The sequence below is a fragment of the Argentina silus genome (genome assembly GCF_951799395.1).
Source record: "Argentina silus genome assembly, chromosome: 15".
NCBI classification, from domain to species: domain Eukaryota; kingdom Metazoa; phylum Chordata; class Actinopteri; order Argentiniformes; family Argentinidae; genus Argentina; species Argentina silus.
In genome coordinates this window covers 1,745,468-1,769,467 of record NC_139669.1, presented here as the reverse complement: position 1 = coordinate 1,769,467, position 24,000 = coordinate 1,745,468, and the positions used below count along the sequence as shown (strand labels likewise).

The 24,000-nt window shown below is 44.2% G+C and overlaps 2 protein-coding genes across 4 annotated transcripts in view; one reads left to right on the top strand and one right to left on the bottom strand.

Annotated features, from left to right (window-relative positions):
- Window positions 1-1,172: 1,172 nt before the first annotated feature.
- cd40lg (CD40 ligand) lies at window positions 1,173-4,339 on the top strand. 2 transcript variants are annotated; one of them, XM_083686225.1, is made up of 6 exons: window positions 1,173-1,298; window positions 1,514-1,670; window positions 2,789-2,917; window positions 3,075-3,096; window positions 3,227-3,313; window positions 3,447-4,339. In XM_083686225.1, exons 2-6 carry the CDS (start codon window positions 1,620-1,622, stop codon window positions 3,809-3,811), a joined length of 654 nt encoding a protein of 217 aa, XP_083542351.1. In that variant the 5' UTR covers window positions 1,173-1,298; window positions 1,514-1,619; the 3' UTR covers window positions 3,812-4,339. The 2 variants fall into 2 exon arrangements, with proteins under 2 accessions (XP_083542351.1, XP_083542350.1); XM_083686224.1 differs by lacking the exon at window positions 1,173-1,298 and having other exon boundaries at window positions 1,373-1,670.
- A 3,379-nt stretch (window positions 4,340-7,718) lies between these two features.
- The window catches only part of arhgef6 (Rac/Cdc42 guanine nucleotide exchange factor (GEF) 6), a 24,183-nt gene continuing 7,901 nt past the window's right edge, over window positions 7,719-24,000 (bottom strand). The window contains exons 4-22 of one of the 2 annotated variants that reach the window (XM_083685506.1): window positions 23,764-23,882; window positions 23,415-23,616; window positions 23,106-23,158; window positions 22,577-22,671; window positions 22,284-22,379; window positions 21,937-22,059; window positions 20,613-20,751; window positions 20,403-20,462; window positions 17,165-17,311; window positions 15,897-15,983; window positions 15,669-15,750; window positions 15,066-15,181; window positions 14,578-14,754; window positions 13,526-13,546; window positions 11,975-12,068; window positions 11,514-11,600; window positions 11,214-11,313; window positions 9,576-9,630; window positions 7,719-9,283 (exon numbers count right to left, since the gene is read on the bottom strand). In XM_083685506.1, coding sequence (XP_083541632.1) covers window positions 9,161-9,283; window positions 9,576-9,630; window positions 11,214-11,313; window positions 11,514-11,600; window positions 11,975-12,068; window positions 13,526-13,546; window positions 14,578-14,754; window positions 15,066-15,181; window positions 15,669-15,750; window positions 15,897-15,983; window positions 17,165-17,311; window positions 20,403-20,462; window positions 20,613-20,751; window positions 21,937-22,059; window positions 22,284-22,379; window positions 22,577-22,671; window positions 23,106-23,158; window positions 23,415-23,616; window positions 23,764-23,882 — 1,976 coding nt within the window. In that variant the 3' untranslated portion in view covers window positions 7,719-9,160. The remainder of the gene's footprint in view (window positions 9,284-9,575; window positions 9,631-11,213; window positions 11,314-11,513; window positions 11,601-11,974; window positions 12,069-13,525; window positions 13,547-14,577; window positions 14,755-15,065; window positions 15,182-15,668; window positions 15,751-15,896; window positions 15,984-17,164; window positions 17,312-20,402; window positions 20,463-20,612; window positions 20,752-21,936; window positions 22,060-22,283; window positions 22,380-22,576; window positions 22,672-23,105; window positions 23,159-23,414; window positions 23,617-23,763; window positions 23,883-24,000) is intronic. The other variant, XM_083685507.1, reaches the window with a different exon arrangement.

Genomic DNA, 24,000 nt, shown 5'->3' with positions numbered 1-24,000 from the left:
GCACAGTCTAAAGGTCACGGTTGACTTGTAACTTCTCAGAGGGGTGATCTTCAAAGCCAGGCATGGAAGGCGAATGTGCCCACATCTGAATCCCTGCATGCTGATACGGAACACTATTGTCACTTTCAGTGGAACCCAGAGACGCTGATCATGCCTACCTACACACACACGTCCTCGGCCTCACACTCTTTCCGCTCCTTGTCTGTCCTATGGTCCTCCAGAGTGCTGGCTGGGTGAGAAGAAAGAGAGAGGGTGGGGGAAGCTCTTCCTGCAACACACAGCATTTTCTCATGAAAAACCATCCCTGCTGTTTGTGTGCCAGTTTAGTGTAGTTGACTGACTAATTTTGCCACCTCGTTCAGTGCAAAGGAAAATCACAGAAAGAAAATCACCGAAAGAGTGTTACGTGAAATACTCTAGGAAGACCGATACATTGGTACTCATGGCTGGATGTGAATATGGCACAGTGAAGCCACAGACCTCTTCAAAGTCCTTTTGTAGCTGGGCCAGAAAGTGTGGTCTCTTGGCCGACATGCTGGGGCAACCTTTTTTTGAAGGGGCTGCTTTCCAAGAACATCCGACCCTTCAAAGCATGACACCACATTTGTTTTCATCCATTCGGATGATTTCATCCTCTTGTATCAGCTTATTCTGATTATTTGCCAGTGTAATAACTTCAGTAGCGCCAACACACTGATAAGACACTCAGGTTGAAGAAGTAGAACAGTTCATGCAAGTGGAATAGAGGAGAGAGCATACAGGACCTGTCTCAGATAGATCCTGTATGATTTCACTGACCCTAACATATGTGAAAGAATGGGTGCCAAATATGGTCGCAAAACCAACATCATGTTAACCACAGCAAGATCTCAGATCTGCTTCCGTAGCTATTGTGAGAACAGAAGTCCTCATGTCTGTGTGCTGCAGGGGCTTCAGTCTCTCAACATTGGCTGAACTGGTAACTATGAACAGACTCAGAAATATGACAACTCTGATATAAATGTAGGTATCAATGGACGCAGTTACCCAGAAGTGAGTATGTTTTTCAGATGGTATGCACTCACAATGGTGTTCTCTTTTGTTTCAGTCACAAGGGCGATTTTGGCCACAACAGCTTTGTCAGCTAATTTAGTGATTGCACAATACTGTAGACATTCTGCTTGCTTTCGTCTATTGCTGTCCTCTATTGCAAGAAGGGCAAACCGATTGGAGTCAATGCTTTGGGAAACCCAGGCTGGACGAGCTATGGTCAAAGGTCAAGGGAACAACACTGAACACTCTGTTGTCTGAAGAATTCGGTAGGTTTTAGAAATCCTGAATACCATAGACACGCATGCATGCATGCACCCACACACACACACCTATCAAAAAAGACACCACACCTTCTCGGAAGTTGCCTTACAAAGAGTAGACTCCCTCGTGAGGGTGGTTGTCAGAAGTGCACAGTGTTAAGGCTGGCGGTTCTCCTCTCAGTGTCTCTGTCTCTCTTCACCATGATAAACACCTACCACAGCAGCCTGCCGCCACCTATCCCCCCCCGGCTAGGCAGGCCAGCGCCAGCGTCAGCAGGCCACAGCAAACCTCTCCTCAGGTTCTTAGTTGGGATAATTGTGCTCAACATGTTGCTGTCACTTGGAGTATTTGCCTACCAGTACCATACTAACAACAAGGTAAGAACTCTCCTCAACAGCTGTCTAAAGTTATTAACAGACAATGTCCAACAGTGGTTTTATGTTCAGAGTCATTGTTGTAGAGTGGTGCTCAGACCCATATATGATTGGTATATTGGGGGATATTGTTGAGACAGACTGAATCTTGATATCTGCAAACACTAAACAGCAAGGTTGGGGTTGAGTCTATCTAAATTCTAGTCAATTCTGGCCATAATTTACATGAGTGATTTTCCCAATCCACAAATTGGTTGTTTTCTTAAATGGATTTGAAATTATATGAAATCCTCTCCAACTGTGGGAAGTGAGCATACTGTAGTTCAGAGATCGTGAATGTGTTATTTCAAAAGTAAAATTTAAAAATGTTTTCTATGTTTATCAGTCTATATGTCTATATACATTTATATTGTATAAATAATAATGTAACATACAATATTTATACGAAAAATGTGAGTGATAATCTTATATACAATGAATAATGCATCTGAAAACATCACGGCTCTATGAAATGAGACACATACAGGGACCTCTGTGTTCTTTAAACATCTGTGTGGTTTTCCTAGTAAGAGCATATTTTCAAAGTAAAAACAAACTGCCAATGACAAACAGGTAGTACAGAATGTCATGAGTGCCTTTTATGAAACATTTTGAAATACGAGCAAATATCCCATCTTCAAAGGAAACCAACAACACATTTGGACAGCTTTCACATCAATTGTACACAACCACAGCTTTGGGCTGTTTTCTTGAAACATCAACCACATGAGCATGACTATTCTGATGTCAACCTAGAGGAAGGAACCAGACATCGGTGTACACAGTAGACACAGTAGACACAGTAGACACAGTAGACACAGTAGACGCAGTGGACACAGTGGACACAGTAGACACAGTAGGCACAGTGGACACAGTAGACACAGTAGACACAGTAGACACAGTGGACACAGTAGACACAGTAGACACGGTAGACACGGTAGACACGGTAGACACAGTAGACACAGTAGACACAGTGGACACAGTAGACACGGTAGACACAGTGGACACGGTAGACACAGTAGACACGGTAGACACAGTAGACACAGGTCGAGTAGATATGAATTCTTGTTATTTTCGGTCAGTTGCAGGATGAGATTCAGCTCAAGAGTCAGGGAGACGAGTTGGACAGACTGGCGAAGCGATGCAAGGTGGACGGCCAGTCGCTGCCTAACTGTCAGGAGATCCTGGACAAGTATAAGAGCATGACACAGGTAAGAGGGTGTGGAGGAGATTCAGCTCCAGGAACATGAAGTCTGTTGAACTCACAACTGAAGTTGTCTCTTCATGAGTACTCAGTGAAGAGACATGCAGTATCATCAGTTGAGCTAATTATGACGAATGTGTTCTCTCTGAATCTCTCCTCTCAAGGGGTCACCAGCTGAAGGGGAAGGTATGTTCACATCTTTTCTTGTGTGTAGTATCTCCTTGCCTCTACAGTGCTTCTCTTGCCACAGTTACCAAGTTCTCAAAATCTCTGAGAAAGTTCTATAAACTGACTGTTTGTCTATTCTTTGTTCCAGTTATGTCTCTCTCTGGAGGCGGGCCCTCTTACAGAGCCATGGCCCGGATGATAGTCCAGCAACCTTCTAGTACCAGTATACCCACATGTAAGTGACATTACACCATCAATGGCAAAAAAAAAACTCCATTAATGTTGCCTAAATTCAACCTATAAAAATAATTGTTTCAGTAGTAAGTCACTCATAAAACACTGTATTTGTGTGCTTTTTTTTTGAGTAGCAAAGTACCTGCAGTGGAACATGGGACATTCAGTGCTAAGAAACATCAGCTACTTCAAGTCCAGCTGGCTGACAGTGCGCCAGCCTGGTGACTACTTCATCTACTCCAGGGTCACCTTCTCCAAGTGGAACCCCCATAACCCACTGGTCAGCAGGATAAAGATAAGGGAGAGTAAGACGGAAAAGGACAGGGACCTGATGATGGCCTACTGCAGCCTGGGGAACCAGTCTAGCGTCTGTACAGCCTCACAGGGAGAGGTGTGGACGCTGAAGCCAGGGAACCAGCTCAGTGTGTGGGTGCTTGATCCCGCCCTGGTAGACTACGAGGAGGGTGCCACCACCTTTGGATTATACAAAATGAACTAGGACGGTCATCAGAAAGGACGTTGACCAGGATTCCAGTGATGTTGCGTCGTCAAAAGGAAATTCAGCAACCCTTGTGACATCATAACATGGAGAGAATGACCTGGGAGTGTCGGTTTGGACTGTAGCCTATCAGATGAGGGGTTGTCTATTCTACAGCCTTAGAGGCCTTACGGAAAGCTGGACTGGGACAGGACTAACAGTTGATCAACAAAATGGATCTGCTATACATATGGATTAAATGAAAACAAGTTGAAAATGTTGACTTTTGCAAAGATTTTAGCCATTTGATTTGTGAATGTATCTCTAAGGATCAATGGAGGTGATGGCTTTGACAATCCCATGCTGAAAGGACTACGAATTTCTTCAAGTATAATTTATTGTTGGTTTAGTTTCAGTGAGATGTGATATATAATTGTATAGTTAGGAATCTGGTAATGCCTGTATTTATTGAGGTGAATGTTGTCTGCATGTATACTATGTGCTGAATTGTTGTTTTCAATAGAAAATGTGTATCGAATACAACCATATATCTCAACATGCGCTTTACTCAGTTTCCTCTTCTGTGACGAGAATGCATACTGTCACACACACACACACACACACACACACACACACACACACATACAGATACACACACACACACACACACACACACACACACACACTTCAGATATCAAGTTTTTCACATACAGTATCAGCTCAGTACTTTGTGGGTTGGAATTACTGCAATTACTGTGAAACCACTCTAATTCCACTAACCCCCTCCCCCCAGTTTCCAAATGAGCAGTGGGGTTATTCAAATCTAGATACAGAGGACCAGTGCTGGGTTGACTGGCTTCAGAGCAGTACCCAAAATAGGCTGACAATGCCCACAGTTGCTGCACCAGGATTTATTTACTCTGACAACCACAGAGGTTATGAAACCTAAGTGACAAATTAAACTTGTTGAGTGCTACCGTGCATGCAAACCCTGGAGCAGTTCTGCATCTGTGTGCATTATGTGGCAAGTTGATGTGACTCCCCCATCTAGGCCATGATACAGTGGGAACCACATTTAATACACTTCACAGCCCTCCACAGCTGATGTGGCTGATCATCCCGTATGATGAACCACAGTGGAAAGATCTAAAAGAAAAAACACAAGGGACGGGAATGAGACAGATTATACAAATCTGTGCATTTGATTTCATACGTGGTAGAAGGTCTTCATCAAATCAGATATTTGTCATGTCAAATCTTATATTTAAACGTAAGGGAAACCTTTGTTATACAATGCAATTTAAGAAAACCACAGTCTGACACCTTGCCAAGAGTGTGCAAAACTGTCATCAAAGCAAAAGGCGGCTACTTTGAAGAATCTAAAATATAAAACATATTCTGGTTAGTTTAACACTTTTTTGTTTACTACATAATTCCATATGTGTTCCTTCATAGTTTTGATGTCTTCAATATTAATCTACAATGTAGAAAATAATAAAAATCAAGAAAAACCATTGAATGAGACGGTGTGTCCAAACGTCTGACTGGTCCTGTACGTCTATTACAGAATATCTGTCTCGTCAACAAAGTTCTATTCTATTGATCTTGAACAGCCAGCAGCCATATAAGTTAATATAATATATACCATTTAGCTGACGCTTTTATCCAAAGAGACTTACATTGCAGTGAGTCCATACATTTTTCAGTATGTATGGTCGCAGCGGGAATCAAACCCACAACCTTAGCGTTGCTAACGCCATGCTCTACCAACTGAGTGACACATTGTGACACATTGTGCACTAACATTTGCCAACTATAAATTCTGGGTGGAGGAGAATCTGAATAATATTCTTGTTTTTTGGGGGGGTGGGGGAACAAATGTCGTTCAATTCAATTCAGGGTGAGGGGAATTACAGTGGAGTAGAAAATCCAAATAATGCCAACCCAAAGATCACAAAGCCCGGACCCAAAGTTCACAAAGCCCTGGCTGTCACACATCACTCTGATGGTGGCACAGTGTGGAAAGAGTGAGTTTCCAGTAACGAGGTGCAGAGCAGCTTCTTCGAGGTGTCGGGGAGGAGCAGGCGAGGCAGGATGTGCTCTGTCTCTACTCACTCATTCCATCCTGTCATCATGGGCATCTCACAGCACAACGCGCCACGGCGCCAACACCGAGGTTCCTGTAGCGGAACTCGAGAGAGTGGAATAATTACAGCAGGCGTATATGAACAGTAGGAATGAACAGTGTCTGTGGATGAGGACTGTGTTATAAAAATGACTGAGATGGAGCTGGAGAAGGAAAAATAAAATCGCAAAAACCATCAAGCAGAAGTCATGTCAAGGAACAAGAGTTGTGGTAAACTCAAACATGCCATGACCTAACCCTAACCCTTTCCTAACAGTTTTAAACTTCAATGGGGTGATGTCAGAGTCGGGCTGTCCCAAGTATCTTATTTAGCGTTTACTATGATAAAATACAGATCAATTCTCACAGAAACGAAGTCAAACAAACAACAAATTGAGTTATAAGTTTTATTAAAAGAATGAACATACTGAAAACTTAACATGAAAGTATGCAGCCACTAGAAAAAAAAAAAAGCATGACAATACTTGTAACAATGATAATTGCATAGAACAACTTTTCAAACAATACAAATACATACAGTATGGAGTGGTCTGGCGCCACAAATCCTAATGAGCAGGATTTCCCCTGCAGCCTATACCGCCCCCCCCCCCCCCCCCCCCCCCATCCCTGTAAGTGCTCTCTGAGGCTATCAGGCATTGGAAACTATAAGACACTTTATGAAAACAATTCAATAACAATATCGATGAAGACAATAATAACCTCCCCAATAAAACAGGAACAAGCGACGCTGAAGTACGTGTGTACAGGTGGTGACATGCAGAGTCGATCGGACACGGACGCTCAGACCTGAACACAACAGTATAACATGCTATACATTAATAGGACTAGAACACAAAGTGGCCAGAAAACACAGACAGGCCTATTTTGGTTAAGGGGTAAGAGTCACCATCATCACCATCATCACCATCATCACCATCATCACCATCGCACATTATTGCCAAATTTACTGAGATGACATTCTTGACATCCTGGGTCTACTTCGCCCAACCGTCTACCACAGCTCAACGCAGCGGTCAAACGGTAAAGGAGTCACTTATTGCATCGCCTTCCTACTCTGCAGTGCAGGAGAACCCGTCGTCTAAAAGGTGAGGTGCAATGATTGTGTCGGATGAATGTGTCGTCATGTTAGACCTCGACACGGTAGCAATCACTGCAGGTTCCCACTGAACCGACCAGGCCCAACCCGTGGCCCACGGGTGACCAGGCCCAAGACCAGACCCCTGACCGACCCGTGGCCCACGGGTGACCAGGCCCAAGACCAGACCCCTGACCGACCCGTGGCCCACGGGTGACCAGGCCCAAGACCAGACCCCTGACCAACCCGTGTCCAGAAAAGCAGTGCCATTTTGGTGTGACATTTCATCACACTTACAATCCATCACTTCCTAGGTGGGACAGACAGTCCACCTAGAAAGGCATGATGGACATTTTCCTCCTACTCCATTGCATGGCATATCACTTCGTAAGCTCAGTATTAGGTGTTGAACCATCAGATGAAGCATTGAAACGGGACAGGAACCAGGGCCGTTTCCACTGCTATAAAACACATGCGTTTAATCCCAGTCTTGTCCTTTATCCATCATGACATACATGTAATCCACAAGCTCAGGAGGCACTTCATTTGTTTCTCTACTGTACTATTCACACACAGTCACTCTCCATTATCAATCAATGTGGGGACCTCTCTCTCTCTCTCTCTCTCTCTCTCTCTGTGTCAACTCATATGGGAAGGAAACCTGATGAAATCTGGGCACTGATAATAAATCTGGGCACTGACTCAAATCGAATAAAATACTTTTATTAAACCCAAACTCACATTGCAGAATACTCGCACTGTCGACAAATACCAATGTTCTGCTGTGCCATAATGCATGTTTAAAGGTGAAAATGAAAATTGGATCAACTTTGTTTCACCAATAAACATAATCACTAAACCATTTTTTTGTTAGAATTAGCACAAATGTATTTGCCAATAGAGCCGGTGAACCGCAGTGCGAGTTTGATTGAACTGCTGTGTAAGGCAGAAACCCCACATCCCCCTGTGGGTTCCCAGTACCATATACATAAATATACACTTTTCTACACAATGAAATGTTTTAATGGAAAATAAATAAGCAATATATATTCTTAAACCCCAGAATAAAGCAAAGCTATGTATCATTAGTACATGTATTCAATTGTTATTCGTATATCTTTTCAGTAAGAAAGTACAGGCGACATCATTGTCATTATCTTTACATGTGTGTATTCTATACATTATACACTTCTTGTATGCCATATCTATTTGTTATATATCTATATCCCTGATAGCTTTGAACTATATAGGACTATCACATTATACAGTATCTCCAATGCATAATATGATATAGAAATACTGTGCATCCATGCAGATTGAAAGAGACACAGTCAGGGACTGTATTTGCTGATATTGATTGATAACAGCTTGGACAGGAGCTGTTCTGAAACCACCTCATCATAAGCTACAATGTTTGATAGTCTGTGGAGAGGCTTGACCTATTTGAAATGTGCTCACGCTCAGAGGCCAACTAAAACAGCTTGGAGACACTAAGTCTCATGTCTAGAATGTGCAATCGCAAAATGCCAATCATGTTCACTAAAGCTCAACGCATCTCTCTCTCTCTCTCTCTCCCGACGAGGCATCAGGGTGTCCTCACAAAAATAATAATACATTAAAAATCACACAAATGTAACAGACACGGTGCGGACAGAAGATCCCTAGTGTGGCTGAGGGAGGCAGTCTCCTGCTGAAACAAGTGCATGCAAATCTATCTATTGGACCTAAGATGGCTTCTCACTCCTATTGTATTTCCTATTGAAGTGGATTACAGCACTCCAGTGTTGTATTGTGGCTGGCGCCTCTGGAGTTACTTTTTTTTTCTTTTTGTCCCAAATGTTTCCGTCAGCGATAACCGTTCACAGTGCCGGCAGCCAGACAACTGCCAGTTTGGGGCATCGTCCCCTTCTATTGGTCTCAGTTTGTTTTCTTAGGGTGCTTCGGTAAGACCCATGGTCATAACTTTAAAATCCTCCAATGAGGTTGGATCAGGAAGACAACATGATGAAACCATTGTTCAGATACTGCACATGAATCCAACCCTTCTGCCATGTTCTACAATTGAAATGTGGACCTGCAACAGATGCACACTCTTACACACAGACATACACACACACACACACACACACACACACACGGACGGGGTTGCTCAGTGGCTGCCGTCCTCCCAGGCACAGTCGTTCTTCTGCTTGACCAATTTTCGGACCGTCCTCTCCAGCTCCTTACGAGACTTCTGCTCTTCCTCCAGACACTGCTTCATCCACTTATTCTCCTGTGGGCGGACGGACGTGCACACACACACACACACACGCTTGTCAGTTGTCACCCTCTGTGTAGTCTACGTACACACGCACCCATGCACATTTGCACCCACCCACCCACCCACCCACCCACCCACCCAATCTCACCCACCCACCCACCCACCCAATCTCACCCACCAAAACCACTGAATTGGAACGCACACGCACACACACACACACACACACACACGCACCTACACACAACCTTTAGATAAAAGATCACTTCAGAACTTATATTTCATAGTAACAGATCAATTATTTTACCTTCTTTAATTCATGGACCTCATCCTTTAAAGCGTAAACAGCATCAACGAGACTCCTGCAAGAGGCACAACAGATCAATACTATGAACACTCACTATGAGTCATTTTCACGCAACAGGATGAACATACTGTAGGCTTTCAAATGTGTGTTCAAGCTATTGCTATAATTTCACTGATACTGTAGAGCTTATTTCTTGCAATTCAAGAGAGATAGTTGAGAGATAGTTGAGAGATAGTTAAGAGATAGTAGAGAGATAGTAGAGATAGTTGAGAGATAGTTGAGAGATAGTTGAGAGATAGTTGAGAGATAGTTGAGAGATAGTTGAGATAGTTGAGAGATAGTAGAGAGATAGTTGAGATAGTAGAGAGATAGTTGAGAGATAGTTGAGAGATAGTTGAGAGATAGTTGAGATAGTTGAGAGATAGTAGAGAGATAGTTGAGATAGTAGAGAGATAGTTGAGATAGTTGAGAGATAGTTGAGAGATAGTTGAGATAGTTGAGAGATAGTTGAGATAGTAGAGAGATAGTTGAGATAGTAGAGAGATAGTTGAGAGATAGTTGAGAGATAGTTGGGAGATAGTTGGGAGATAGTTGAGATAGTAGAGAGATAGTTGAGATAGTTGAGAGATAGTTGAGAGATAGTTGAGAGATAGTTGAGAGATAGTTGGGAGATAGTTGAGATAGTAGAGAGATAGTTGAGATAGTTGAGAGATAGTTGGGAGATAGTTGAGATAGTAGAGAGATAGTTGAGATAGTAGAGAGATAGTTGAGAGATAGTAGAGAGATAGTTGAGAGATAGTTGAGAGATAGTTGGGAGATAGTTGAGATAGTAGAGAGATAGTTGAGATAGTTGAGAGATAGTTGGGAGATAGTTGAGAGATAGTTGAGATAGTTGAGAGATAGTAGAGAGATAGTTGAGAGATAGTTGAGAGATAGTTGAGATAGTAGAGAGATAGTTGAGATAGTTGAGAGATAGTTGAGAGATAGTTGAGAGATAGTTGAGAGATAGTTGAGATAGTAGAGAGATAGTTGAGATAGTTGAGAGATAGTTGAGATAGTAGAGAGATAGTTGGGAGATAGTTGAGATAGTAGAGAGATAGTAGAGATAGTTGAGATAGTAGAGAGATAGTTGAGAGATAGTTGAGATAGTTGAGAGATAGTTGAGAGATAGTAGAGAGATAGTTGAGAGATAGTTGAGATAGTAGAGAGATAGTAGAGAGATAGTAGAGATAGTTGAGATAGTTGAGATAGTTGAGATAGTTGAGAGATAGTTGAGATAGTTGAGATAGTTGAGAGATAGTTGAGATAGTTGAGAGATAGTTGAGAGATAGTTGAGAGATAGTTGAGATAGTTGAGAGATAGTTGAGAGATAGTTGAGAGATAGTTGAGATAGTGAGAGATAGTTGAGAGATAGTTGAGAGATAGTTGAGATAGTGAGAGATAGTTGAGATAGTTGAGAGATAGTTGAGAGACAGTTGAGAGATAGTTGAGAGACAGTTGAGAGATAGTTGAGAGATGGAATGGGGGTAAAACCATGTGTTGCCAATGGCATTATGATGTATAGTGTCAATCCATGTGTATCCACGGTGATGTAATGGCTTAACACAAGTCTGTTCTCCTGAGAGACGACAATCTTACTTCTCTTCTATAACTGTCTGGCCGTTGCTCTTCACCTCCTCCACGATGATCTTCTCTTCCTCCGGCAGCAGGACCTGAGGGACACACTCCTTCCGCACCGCTGCAGACACACACAGTAACACACACAGTAACACACACAAGCAGGCCTGAGTCACGGCCGTGTCTTTCTTTGGCCCATTAAGGACAAACGTGTTCCAAAACCATGTATTTCTCACTCTCACTCACCACACACACACACACACACACACACACACACACACACACACACACACACACACACACACGTCTCCTCTGTCTCACCTGTGCTGCTCTGGTGTAGGCTGGCCCCAGTGCAGTAGGCCTCGATCACCTTCAGGATCTGAGCGTCCTCCTCCAGAGCAGCTGTACCTGTCAATCATAGAACATAGGGGAAGCAGGGGGTCAGAACCTCTATGAACTAATGTTACACGCACTTACAATCACAGACACACACACGCGCATGCACGCACGCACACTCCCCTCTACGGGTTTACATCACGGCTGATCGGTTTCTGCCTCGTCATTCCAGACAATTGAAGTCACTGCATGTGTTTGATGAACCGTTGAACATGAACCACATGAGATACATACCTGTATGAGAACTACAAATCACTCTTTCTTCACAGAGAGAATGTGGTCATTTTGGAAAAAAAAAGTACGGTCTGGAGTCTCATCAGGTATGAATGACACCTCAACTGTTATATCCTGTTACGCGTCATTTCCTACACGGTAATCAGACATACTTTTCCTCAGAAGGAACTCGTCGTCGGAAGGTTTTCGTTCTGTTTTGCGTTTTGGGAGGAACTTCTTCATGGGCCTGGGGCTCTTACTGGAGTCCTGAGGGAGGGGGAGGGAACAGTTAGTTCTGCAGTAGTCTCACACAGCCATACCTCCAAATCCTGCTGTTCCCACACCTCCTTTGGAGGTCTGCAGAATTTTGTATTAGCCGATTCCACTGGAATGGATCCCTGGCTGCGACAGTTCACATTTTGATTGGCTTTGAGCAGAAGTGACAACAACCCCCTCCCCCCTTTTTCCCCCTGTTCCAAATGAGTCAGTGTTAGCCTATTAACTTAACTAACATTGCTAGCAAGGTATATTTCTGAACATTTTGGACCTCCGAACAAGGTGAGAAGAAAGACTGGGAGCCAAGGGTAGTTAGGCAGGTACACAGACTCAAACCCACACAGTGACGCACACCTGCAAGCCGGGGGGGGGGGCGGACAACACAATCAGTGCAAGCCTAGTCATGTAGTGCCCCATATGCACAAACACATGACCAAAAACATGACCAAAATCAAAGGCGACAAGCATGAGAACAGTAACCACGGAAACCGGGCGCTGTTGTGTTGACCATTTTCTCTTCCTAACCAATTTAGTTGGATGAGTCATTTATTAACGTGTTCGTGTTGTGAAAACACTTCAAATGACCAAATGACGTCATCACTTACGAGATAATTGGCCAACAGTCGCCATTAACAAGCCAAAGACTGAGGTGCTAATTAGACCATAATTGCCCTGCTATCACACATCAATTTTTATCCATTGTGTTTCTTAATGTGAAATGTTATGTCACTCGCAAAGAGCAACAACCTACAGTATTTTGTGGAAGATGAACACATTTTTGACTGTTGATGTAAGTCAAACATGGCACATGGAAGAAGCACCAGCAGCTGGTTTGTTAGTTAGACGCAAACATACGACATACTTTTCAATCAATATTCAACTGACTAAGATGTATTGTGGAGAGCCTGGAAAAGCAGCCACTCTGTCCTGTCCACTCCATGTGAACGGCAGACATGTCTCACCATTCTATTCTCCTGTCTGCACAAAGCATTTGACTAGCAGAGCGGGAGCAGCACGTCTCAACAGACATCCCTTGCAGACTGCTCCACATACTGCAATTTCAATTGAAAGCTTAAGAGACAATTTTTTTTCCTCATCAATAGTAGAGGTCTATAATAATCTATTTGTTGACTCCACGTGTATGAATAGGGATTTCTGCTCTATAGAAAACAAATGGAGATCTGAGGTGCAATGCAAAGAGGCCCTAGTTGAGAACAGAGACAGAAAACACTGACAAGGCCACCAAGAACACAGGAAACCAACAACGTACAGCGGAAGAAGGAGAGAGAGACAGAGAGAGAGAGAGAGAGAGAGAATGAAAGAAAGAAAGAGAATGAAAGACACATACACACACACACACACACACACACACACACACACACAAGCAAGCACACACAAGCGCACAGAGACAAACATGAACACAGAGAGAGAGTGAGGTCTAACCTTACCTTCAAGATATAAGACATCCTCTACAGAAACCAGTATGGAGAGAGAGAGAGAGAGAGAGAGAGAGAGAGGGGGGGAAGATTCTCATGAGAACAAATAGTGTGAGAAAGGTGAGGTAGAATGTGAACAGTGAACATTTCAGAAACTACCCACCCCCCCACCTGCAAAGGACAGAAAACAGTGTGATGATTCTACAGCATTAAAAGAGGAGAAATTATTTTAAAAAAGAAGGGAGGGAAAGACAGGGATAGAGGAAGGAAGGAGTGAGGGATCTCATGCAGTCTCATGCAAGTGTGGATAAGGAGACGCAGTCGTTCACCCACTCTTTTAACCCCGGGCAGAGGGGCTTGTGGGTAATACCTGGGACATTTCCCAACGTACACACACACCGAAAAACCCTGTAATGCATGGAATGGAATGAGAAATGGTATAAAACACGTGATGCCGTTCCTCATTCCATTCCATGCATTACAAAGAGCCCGTCCTCCGATTTCTGCCTCCACCAGCCTCCCCTGGTGTATGACTATTTTATAGGGTGAGTGCAATGTTGGCTGTGTGAAGACTCCCCAATGCTTTGCTAAATGGGTTAGGGTAAATGGGTTAGGGTAAATGGGTTAGGGTTGACCCAAACCTGAGCACTAAAATCTATAGCTCTATCTAGTGCAGCTAACCACTGGGTCTGACACAGACAGTAAGTAACCTCGTCCCCCAGAAAAACACACTAACCCTGGTGAATCAGACTAGCCCAGCAATGACTGTTGCTTCTGCCCGGCAACAGTCAAACTCAGATCACACCGGCTTTACAGGAAGCACCTCACTGTTCACACCAGTACACCCCCCCCTTTCACTGTGGGCTAAACCTGTAGCTCTCTACCCTGCTTCACAGACCGCTGTTGTTGCGAGCACTGTACTCATGTTGCGACACATGGCCCACGCAAACATGGCCCAAGCAAACTCTGCTGTTTCTCTCTCCCTTTTCTTTCTTTAATTGACCTAATGTGTTGGCAGTTGCTAGACTGAGGGGGAGACGAGGGGGGGGGGGGGTCTCTCTTACCTCCTTGTAGCCCAGTGCAGCGGATGGCTTGAGGGGAGGGGCAGGGCGCAGGCAGCTCATGGACCAGGGCTTGGTGGTCTTGGGGGGCTCCAGGGGTCCCCGCGGGCTGGCCACAGGGGTGCTGAAGCTGGACAGGTAGGACAGGTGGGAGCCCACCATACTGAGCGGCTTGCCGTCCTACAGAGTCCACAGATACAGGAATTAGGACACACAGTCAGACAGACTCACTGCAAGCTCTAGCCATGTGTGAGGTTGTGTGCAAGTTCACACACCACTGACAATGTCTGTAGTGAAAAACACAGGGCCGCCATTTTGTTTGATAAATATTCTTATGACACACAGTGCTTTGATCTGAGATCCACTTTCTGTATGTCTACAAAACAAGATAGCATGCATGGTGTGCTCTTCATGTGTGTGTGTGTGACTGCACAGGCACAATGTATATGTATGCAAGTCTGTCTGTGTGTGTGTGTGCGCTGTGTGTTTACCTTAACGATGGTGCCCACAGGGCTCCCTCCTTTAGCAAAGGCATGGAGGTGCTCCAGCCACTCCTGCAGCTCCTGGGAGTTACTGCAGAACACGGTGATGCGCTCGATCATGCTCCCTGCAAACCAACCAACCAACCAACCACACACACACACACACACACACACACACACACACTAATCATGACCCCCCCCTCTGATAGCCCACCAATGTATGGCAAGCGACATGACAGTATGATGATTACACAACAAGTGAGCCTTAATCACAGCCTGTCACCAGGAAGTGTAAGAGCTGTGATGAGTGCTTCCTGCAGCGGTCCCGTCATGTTAATGATAGTGTGGACTAAGGGGGCGCTGTGACCTAGTGTGGACTAAGGGGGCTCCAATGTTGGTACAAAACCCATTGATTTAATCAGAGTACAATGATGTCACACTGACCTATGGCAGCCCTTCAACAGAATCAGTATGTTAACATTGGCCTTTCACTGGAAATCCAATCATTTGCATTGAATCCAATGACTAAACAAATCATATTTCCTAAAATAAGATCTCATGGCATACTCAGAGAGCATGGAGAACCTGTTCCATGTCCGGTGAGAGACAAACCTGTGACTTCAAAGGCGTAGTGGCCGTTCTCTGTGTCCTCCGTCTGTCTGGACACAGTGGTGCCTGTCAATGACAGTCTTCCCTGGAGGCACAGACAGAGACACAGACAGACCGACAGACCGACAGACAGACAGAGAAAGAGAGAGAGAGAGAGAGAAAGGGATGATTAACCGGCCAGGAGAGAGACACACACTCCAGGATGCTTCTGGATGACTTCATAAGTCACACCTGGTAGATGAAGCCACTCATCCGCGGGCTGGCTGACAGCATGACCAGCACACTGGGAAACAGCATCAGATAACGCTCCTCTTTCTCCTTCAGGACACAACAACAACAACACACACAGATTAACACACACACACACACACACACACACACACTCAGCAGCAAAGACTCACATGTGGTGAAATCAGAGGCACAGATTCTTAGAGACCTGCACACACATACTGTATGTAACGGACATTCACAGACAGACAGAGACAGGACAATAGGAGTGATGCAAAAACAATCACTGTCACATTGGGGGGAAATATCATATCTTTGTTTATGAAAACCAAGTCACGATATCTCGGCTAAGTCAAAATAAAAGAAAACAGACAGAGGGAAAACACGTTGGATAGATGTTGAATACACGTTGGATAGATGTTGAATACACGTTGGATAGATGTTGAATACACATTGGATAGATGTTGAATACACATTGGATAGATGTTGAATACACATTGGATAGATGTTGAATACACATTGGATAGATGTTGAATACACGTTGGATAGATGTTGAATACACGTTGGCGGTGATTTAATTAGGTCAAAAACAGCCAGGCATCGTTTTCCTTTCAGTGGTGTCCCCTCCAGCTCTCTGCTCCTCAGTCGACCCCTACACAGAAACCACACTCGGAGGAGAGAGCTGCTTTTCCACTCTATATTTGGTCAGTGTCGGGTTTCTGGTTGATTATCAATTCAGAAACATTACCATACACCCTAATGAAAGAGAGGGGGTGGCACGCATCCAAAATGTGTTGAACCGAAACCCACGAGAAAAGTTTTATTCAAAATACTAACTTTATTTCGTACCAAATAATGAGGCAATGCCATGTAGAGCGTTTCTGAAGGATGTTTCTGCACGCTGCACAAACACACAAGCAACTCTTTCCTGGCTGTAAAGCAGAGAAAGCCAACGGTCTACCTGCACCTCAACCATCTTATCTCTCTCAACCACACGGCCGTGTCGCTCACAGCCTGCCACAGGAAGGAGAGCAACGACTCCACCGCACGGCAGGAAAAGCAACAGAGCTAACGAGTCTGGCCAACTTGACCTTTGACCTTCTACGAGGAACCCCACGTTGCACTCTGGATGAAAGTGACCCGTTGGTACAGATTGAACATCAGCTATGTATATCCTACTTTTAAACCACTGGAGGGACAAATGTAAATCTGATGTTAGGTAAGTGTGGGGACAACGTTCTCCATGTCCCGTGTTGAAGCCGGTCAGTCACCTCGTTGGTCCCGCTCTGCATGTGGACCTGGGACATGTAGGCCACGTGGCCGAGGGTCTTCATGCTGTCTCCCTCCCAGCCTCGCACCGGCTCCCCCAGGATCTGCAGCTCCAGGTTCTTCCTCTTGCGCAGGTCCTGACACTGTGTCTGAGAGGGGAGAGAAGTGCCTGTCATGAGTGTCAATAGAATAGGCCCTCATCTTCTTTCCCCCCCCATTTTCCTTCTGCTGTGAGTGATTGGTATCTTTGTGGTGTGATTGTGTATTTGAACTTGGGCACCACTAGGGAAGGGTGGGTGGGTATCTCCTGTTCTTTTACTACACAGCTACACAGGACATGAATACATCTCTACCTATAAATGGTGCATGATTTCCATGACATGGCAGTAAGACAGGAGGTAGAAAAGAGCTGTGCAACCGGCTGGGGTGAGGTAGACCCAACAGATGCAGGTTACCTGGAGGGGGAGATCCCCTATCTGACAGAACAAAAAAATACCGCAGACATAAGAGAAAGGAACTTATGAAAACTTATGCAAATGAGACCCAGACCCAAAAGATCAACCAGCTAACCTGGTGGGAACGCCCCCCCCGCCTTCAAATGCATGTTTCCACACACACACACACACACACACACACACACACACACACACACACACACACACACACACACACACACACACTAGCTAGAGTATGTGAAAAGAGAAATGAAACGTACGTAATGAAAGCGAATGACCCACATTCACGTGTCAACATAAGCTACGACAGCATAGGACACTAAAAGGTCGTCTCCCCTCCAAACACAAGCATCTGACCTCCTCTCTGACCCCTGACTGTTGTGACCCAGCGGCGGTGCTTGTGGCACGGTGATGTACTGCTAAGGACTGACCTGTGGTCAGTGAGGACGCCGACAGCAGACGTAAAAGGAAGGAAGTAAATGAGGCCCAGACCCAGAACATCAACCAGTTAACCTTACAGTGCCTCGGAAAGCATTCAGACCCCTTCACTTTTTCCACATTTTGTTGTGTTATAGACTCAATTTAAAATGGATTAAATTAAAAGAATTTGCCATCAATCCACACACAATATCCCAGAATGACAAAGCGAAAACACATTTTTAGAGATTTCGGTAAATTGATTAAAATTGAAATATAAAACAATTACAGTGTGTAATTGATTCCTATGCAATTCAGAGACCCTATAAAAACAAAGACATTAATTCCAAAATTACATGAACTAATATCCTTGCATTAAGATGGACTCAATTCAACTTATTGAGTGATTTGATATTGATGACATTTTTGCATTTTAGCTAATTTTAAGAGTGTCATAGCAAAGGGTCTGAATACTTATGTCCATGAGGTATTTCTGTATTTCAAGTTTAATACATTTACTCAAATTTCAAAAAACGTGTTTTCGCTTTGTCATTCTGGGGTATTGTGTGTGGATTGATGGCAAATTCCTTTAATTTTATCCATTTCGAATTGAGTCTATAGCACAACAAAATGTGGAAAGAGTGAAGGGGTCTGAATACTTTCCGAAGGCACTGTATAGACACACACCCACACCCACACTAGCTGGAGTATGTGAAGAGGTAATTGATGACCCCTGTCCTATTCTCATGCTGTACTATGCAATTCCCTCAGCACTTTAATGCTGCCACTCAAACTCCAGCCAAGACGCACGCACACACACACAGTAACACACACACACACACACACAGTAACACACACACACACAGTAACACACACACACACACAGTAACACACAGTTTGATACCTTTCCTCAGTCCATTCCATGCATTACAATGAGCCTGTCCTCTGATTTATGCTTCCACCAGTCTCCCCAGATCCACACACACACACACACACACACACACACACACACACACACACACACACACACACACACCTCAATAGCCATACGTGCATAACTAAGAAGATATCTTAGTTACACATATACACCTGACAAATTCATCAGCAGCAACTTCAAAAGACCACAATCACTGGATACTTTCTCCTTTCTTTACATTTACGGCATTTAGCAGACGCCTTTATCCAAAGTGTCTTACAACAAATACATTTGACTAAGTAAGTGAATCATCGATCCATCAGTCATAAGAAAAATGTATTTATACTAGGACCAGGGGCTATTGGCAGTCACAATGCTAGAAGAATTATTAATTTTTTTTTCTTAATTTATTTATAGGAGAGAAACTTGCACAGGGGGGTAGTGGGGATGAAGAGGTCTTTAGGAGGGACAGTTAAGATGTAGCCTGAAGAGATGAGTCTTCAATCTAGAGCAGAAGATTGGTAGTGACTCTGCAGTCATGACAGCAGTGGGAAGCTCGTTCCACCAGCGGGGCGCCAGGACAGTGAAAAGCCGTGACCGAGTAGCGCGGCTGCTGCATCCACGTAGAGGCGTAATTAAACTTGCAGTGCATCCGACCACAATCTCGACTTTCACTTGACTTGAACAACAGGGAAACTAATGGCTGGTCGGATACAATACAAGTTTTCTTAAAAAGTATGGATTTCAACACTCAACTACCACCACGTAACAGGGCAGGCCAAACATAGGTACATGGTACAGAATTGAAACTGGAGAAGGAATCAAGTGATGGAGGACTTTTCAAGTTGCTGCTTGTGAACGTGTATTACGTATTAAGTGTGTTACTAAGAAGAGAGAGCATCTTCTTAGTCAGACATGTATGGCTAGCACCACAGGGTGTGAGTCACACCTTCCCTTCACAGAACTCACAACTCAGTGTGGAAACCGGACATGCATCGAACCTCAGCTAAAACCAAACTCTCAGTGTTGCCTTATCTAACCTAACTCTTCCAACTCAAGGCTGCTACTTTCACACCCACCGTAGGAACAATCTTCTCACTAAGAATCTTTTTTCAACTCGTGTTACGTTGAACATGTTGTATTATGGACGACTGGCTCTGTTGTGTTGATGTTCCCTTCCCTCTCCAAGCAACAACTTCTCCTATACACCTTCACAGTCCAGCACCAGACAACCTTCTAAGTTGTCTGTAGCGCTGGAAATATGTGCTTTCAACAATATGATCTAAACAACACCAGCTTGTTGGAATGGATATGATTTGGGTACTTGTTTTATGACTTTTTCAGCCATCTTTTATGGAATAATATGTTCAATTATGTGGAGCACAGATGTGCATACAGGCGTATGGCCTGGTGAGGTGATCCAGACCACGGTGCAGGGGTTTCTAGACCTACCACCAGGTTCTTAAATGTCACTGTCGCCTTGAGGATGTCACTGTAGTCCGGATGGGCCTCCTGCAGGAAATAAACAAACAAAACTAAACATTAGATCACTGATATCCTACACATGTACTTGAATAAAACTGGATATATGAAGTACATTTTCCAACAGCATCAGAGGGCTGTGGAGGATACGAGCTGGGTGTGAGGCCTACTGTAACGTACCTCCACGTGTCTCTCCAGTTCCTGGAGCAGGGTGGGGTACTTGTCCAGCCTCATGAAGGGCTTGCTCAGGCTGGTGGTCAGGGTCAGGATGCCCGGCGTGCTGGCACCCTGGTTCTCCATGAACTTATCCAGCTCTTCACTAGAATACACAGACGCACACACGCACGCACACAGGAGTGGAGTGGTGTCAAACATTAGCATTAGAACTAAATTCAAAATAGGTTGTGGCTTTTGTTTTTCACTTCAGTAGCAAGGTTTTGATCCACTGTTTGTAGCTATGTGAACATACATGTTGAACGTTGATGGATATGAAAAAAAGAAAGCTGAAAATGGTTGTAGTCTATGAAACATGCAAATGAGCTTACTGTGAATCACAAGTGCTTTGTCTTTATCAACAAAACCACAACTATAGATATCCTGTCACCTACGCCTAACAGCCAGCTTCCTGTGTGTGTGTGCTGTACCTGTACACACGCCTTTCTGCTGCAGTGGGTTTTTTCTTCAGAGTGTTGAAAAGACAGAGGCACTGAAGGTCACTCTCTAACTGAACATTCACTACCGCACTGAGGAGACACCGCTCTGCCACTACATTTACAGAGACAGAGCCTGACACCTGGTGGCTCAGTGAGAAACTGCAAGTGGTCCTCCAGATCAATGGGGAAACAAGCAATTTGACTAGCAGTAGAATCAGAATGAAACATGTACAGTGCCTTCGGAAAGTATTCAGACCCCCTCACTTTTTCCACATTTTGTTGTGTTATAGACTCAAATTAAAATGGATTAAATTAAAAAATAATTGCCATCAATCCACATGTAATTGATTCCTATGCAAATCAGAGACCCTATAAAAACAAAGATATTAATTCCAAAATTACATGAACTATTATCCAGGAATCAATTCAACTTATTGAGTGATTTGTTGATGACTTTTCTGCATTTTAGCTAATATAGCAAAGGGTCTGAATACTTATGTACATGAGGTATTTCTGTATTTGAATTTTAATATATTTACTGATATTTACAGAAATTTCTAAAAACCTGTTTTCGCTTTGTCATTCTGTGGTATTGTGTGTGGATTGACGGCAAATTCTTTTAATTTAATCCATTTTAAATTGAGTCTATAACACAACAAAATGGGCACTGTATATGAAAGCGAATGAGCCACGTTGACCACATTCACGTGTCAACATAAGCTACGACAGCATAGGACACTAAAAGGTCGTCTCCCCTCCAAACACAAGCATCTGAACTCCTCTCTGACCCCCTGACTGTTGTGACCCAGCAGCGGTGCCTGTGGCATGGTGATGTACTGCTAAGGACTGACCTGTGGTCAGTGAGGACACCGACAGCAGAAGGGTGACTGGAGCAGTAGGACAGGTACAGAGTCCTGATCTGACACATCAGGTTGAGGTAGCAGCCTGCCACTCTCTGCTGGCCCTCTGGAACCCTGGAGGGGGGGGTGGAAACATTCATAAGGTTGCAAGTTTACATTTAACATTCAAGCCTCATACAGATTACATTTCATAGGGTTAGGGTTAACCCTAACCCTAACTCAGTATATTGACCACTAGAGATAGCACCAGGCCAACACATCATGATCTACAGCACAATTATTATTATTTTTTAAATATTGTTATAAAAAGGTGACTTCACCCACAGACGCACACTTACTTGGTACACTCCTCCAGGGCCAAACATAGACCCTGCTGGAAGGTGAGGATTTCCTCCAGGTTACCACAGAGACTGCTGCTGTCTGCACTGCTCAGCCTGGTACACACACACACACACACACACACACACACACACACACACACACACACACACACACACACACACACACACACACACACACACACACACACACACACACACACACACACACACACACACAATAGACTTAGACTTAGAATGAGTAGAGTGGTATTCGTATTAAAAGAAACATTCACCTTCCTGGCTGCACTTACTTGTCGCTGGCCTGTAGGGGGCGCAGGTAGCTGCTCAGCACCGTCTGAACGTCCTTAACAAACTCCCGCTCATGCTCCAGGATGTCTTGCACCACCTGAAAAGTACACAGATACAAAATCACACGCAACCCATTAACATCAGTAAGTTCCCAAACTTGGGTCCTGATGTAAAATTGGGGTCCGCTGAGAAAATCAAACTAAGCTTGTTGATGAATAAGACACGTTTTCATTTTGTATGAAGACAAACAATGTCTGTGTATTACATCTGTAGCCTATATTGCGGTGTTTTGGGGTTGAAATCCAACAAATAAGAGCATCTTTTAGGCGATTAGAATACACTTGGACATCATTATTATGTGTTGGCAAAGCCCGCAATCAAGTTGTTTGGGTCACAGGAAATTATTGAGATAAAAGAGACAAGAAGGTTTGGGAGCCCTTGCATTTCATACATAAATGCTCAGCACCTAGTGGAATTTCTGAATTAAAAAATGGTCTCTAGATGGTGTTCTCTGTTCAGTGGTCCACTCACCACACTGTAGTAGTTCTTGGTCAGCTGAGTTCCTTTAGGAGACACCGGCTTCTCTGTAGAGGACAACGGAACGAGGCTCAGAGTCAGGCAGCAGCAGGTGACCATGACAACAGTACCTCAGAGTCGGCACAAGCGGCACGCTTCCTCAATCACAGTCCATCACCACAGACATACACCTAGACCCTTCAACTCACACCATGAGACCACGATGGAACCCCACAAAGCTGCTCATTGAAGTTAGAACCATTGTGTCCCCTCTAGCATGGCCATCTAGTGACTACCTCACAGACCCTCCCCATGCCAACTCACCGCAGGGCTTGATCTCGCGGACGTAGTTGCTAGGGAACCATCCGGTCTTGCTGTTGAGGCTGCCCTCCCACCAGCCTCCGTCCTCCTGCCGGGTCACACAGATCAGGTCGCCCTTGTTGAAAGACAGCTCGTCCTCGTTGTTCTGCTTGAAGTTGAAGCGGGCCTTCACCATCTGCCCGCCCCCTCCGTTCTCTGACATCTCCTGGTTGGATGAAAAAGATAGTTTTTTTTTTACTGACTGACAAAGTTAAAACTAATCAACAGTAGACCTGGTAAAGCATGAATGTGTGTGTGTGTGTGTGTGTGTGTGTGTGTGTGTAGCATGTTATGGGTCTGTGTGAAAGCGTACCACTGGTTTGGATTGTCTGCGCAGGGACCTGGACTTGGCGGAGGAGAGTGTGTGAAAGGAGATGGACTGACTAGGAGAGGGAGTGCTGGACTGCGAACATGACCTCTCAGCGCCACAGTCTGTGGAGACAAACACACAGGCACACATTGGAAATATTTCTATCTAATATGATCTACAATGTTTGTGTGAAGGACTCTACAATATTCATATCGTAAGTGTCCCAAAAAGACCATATGG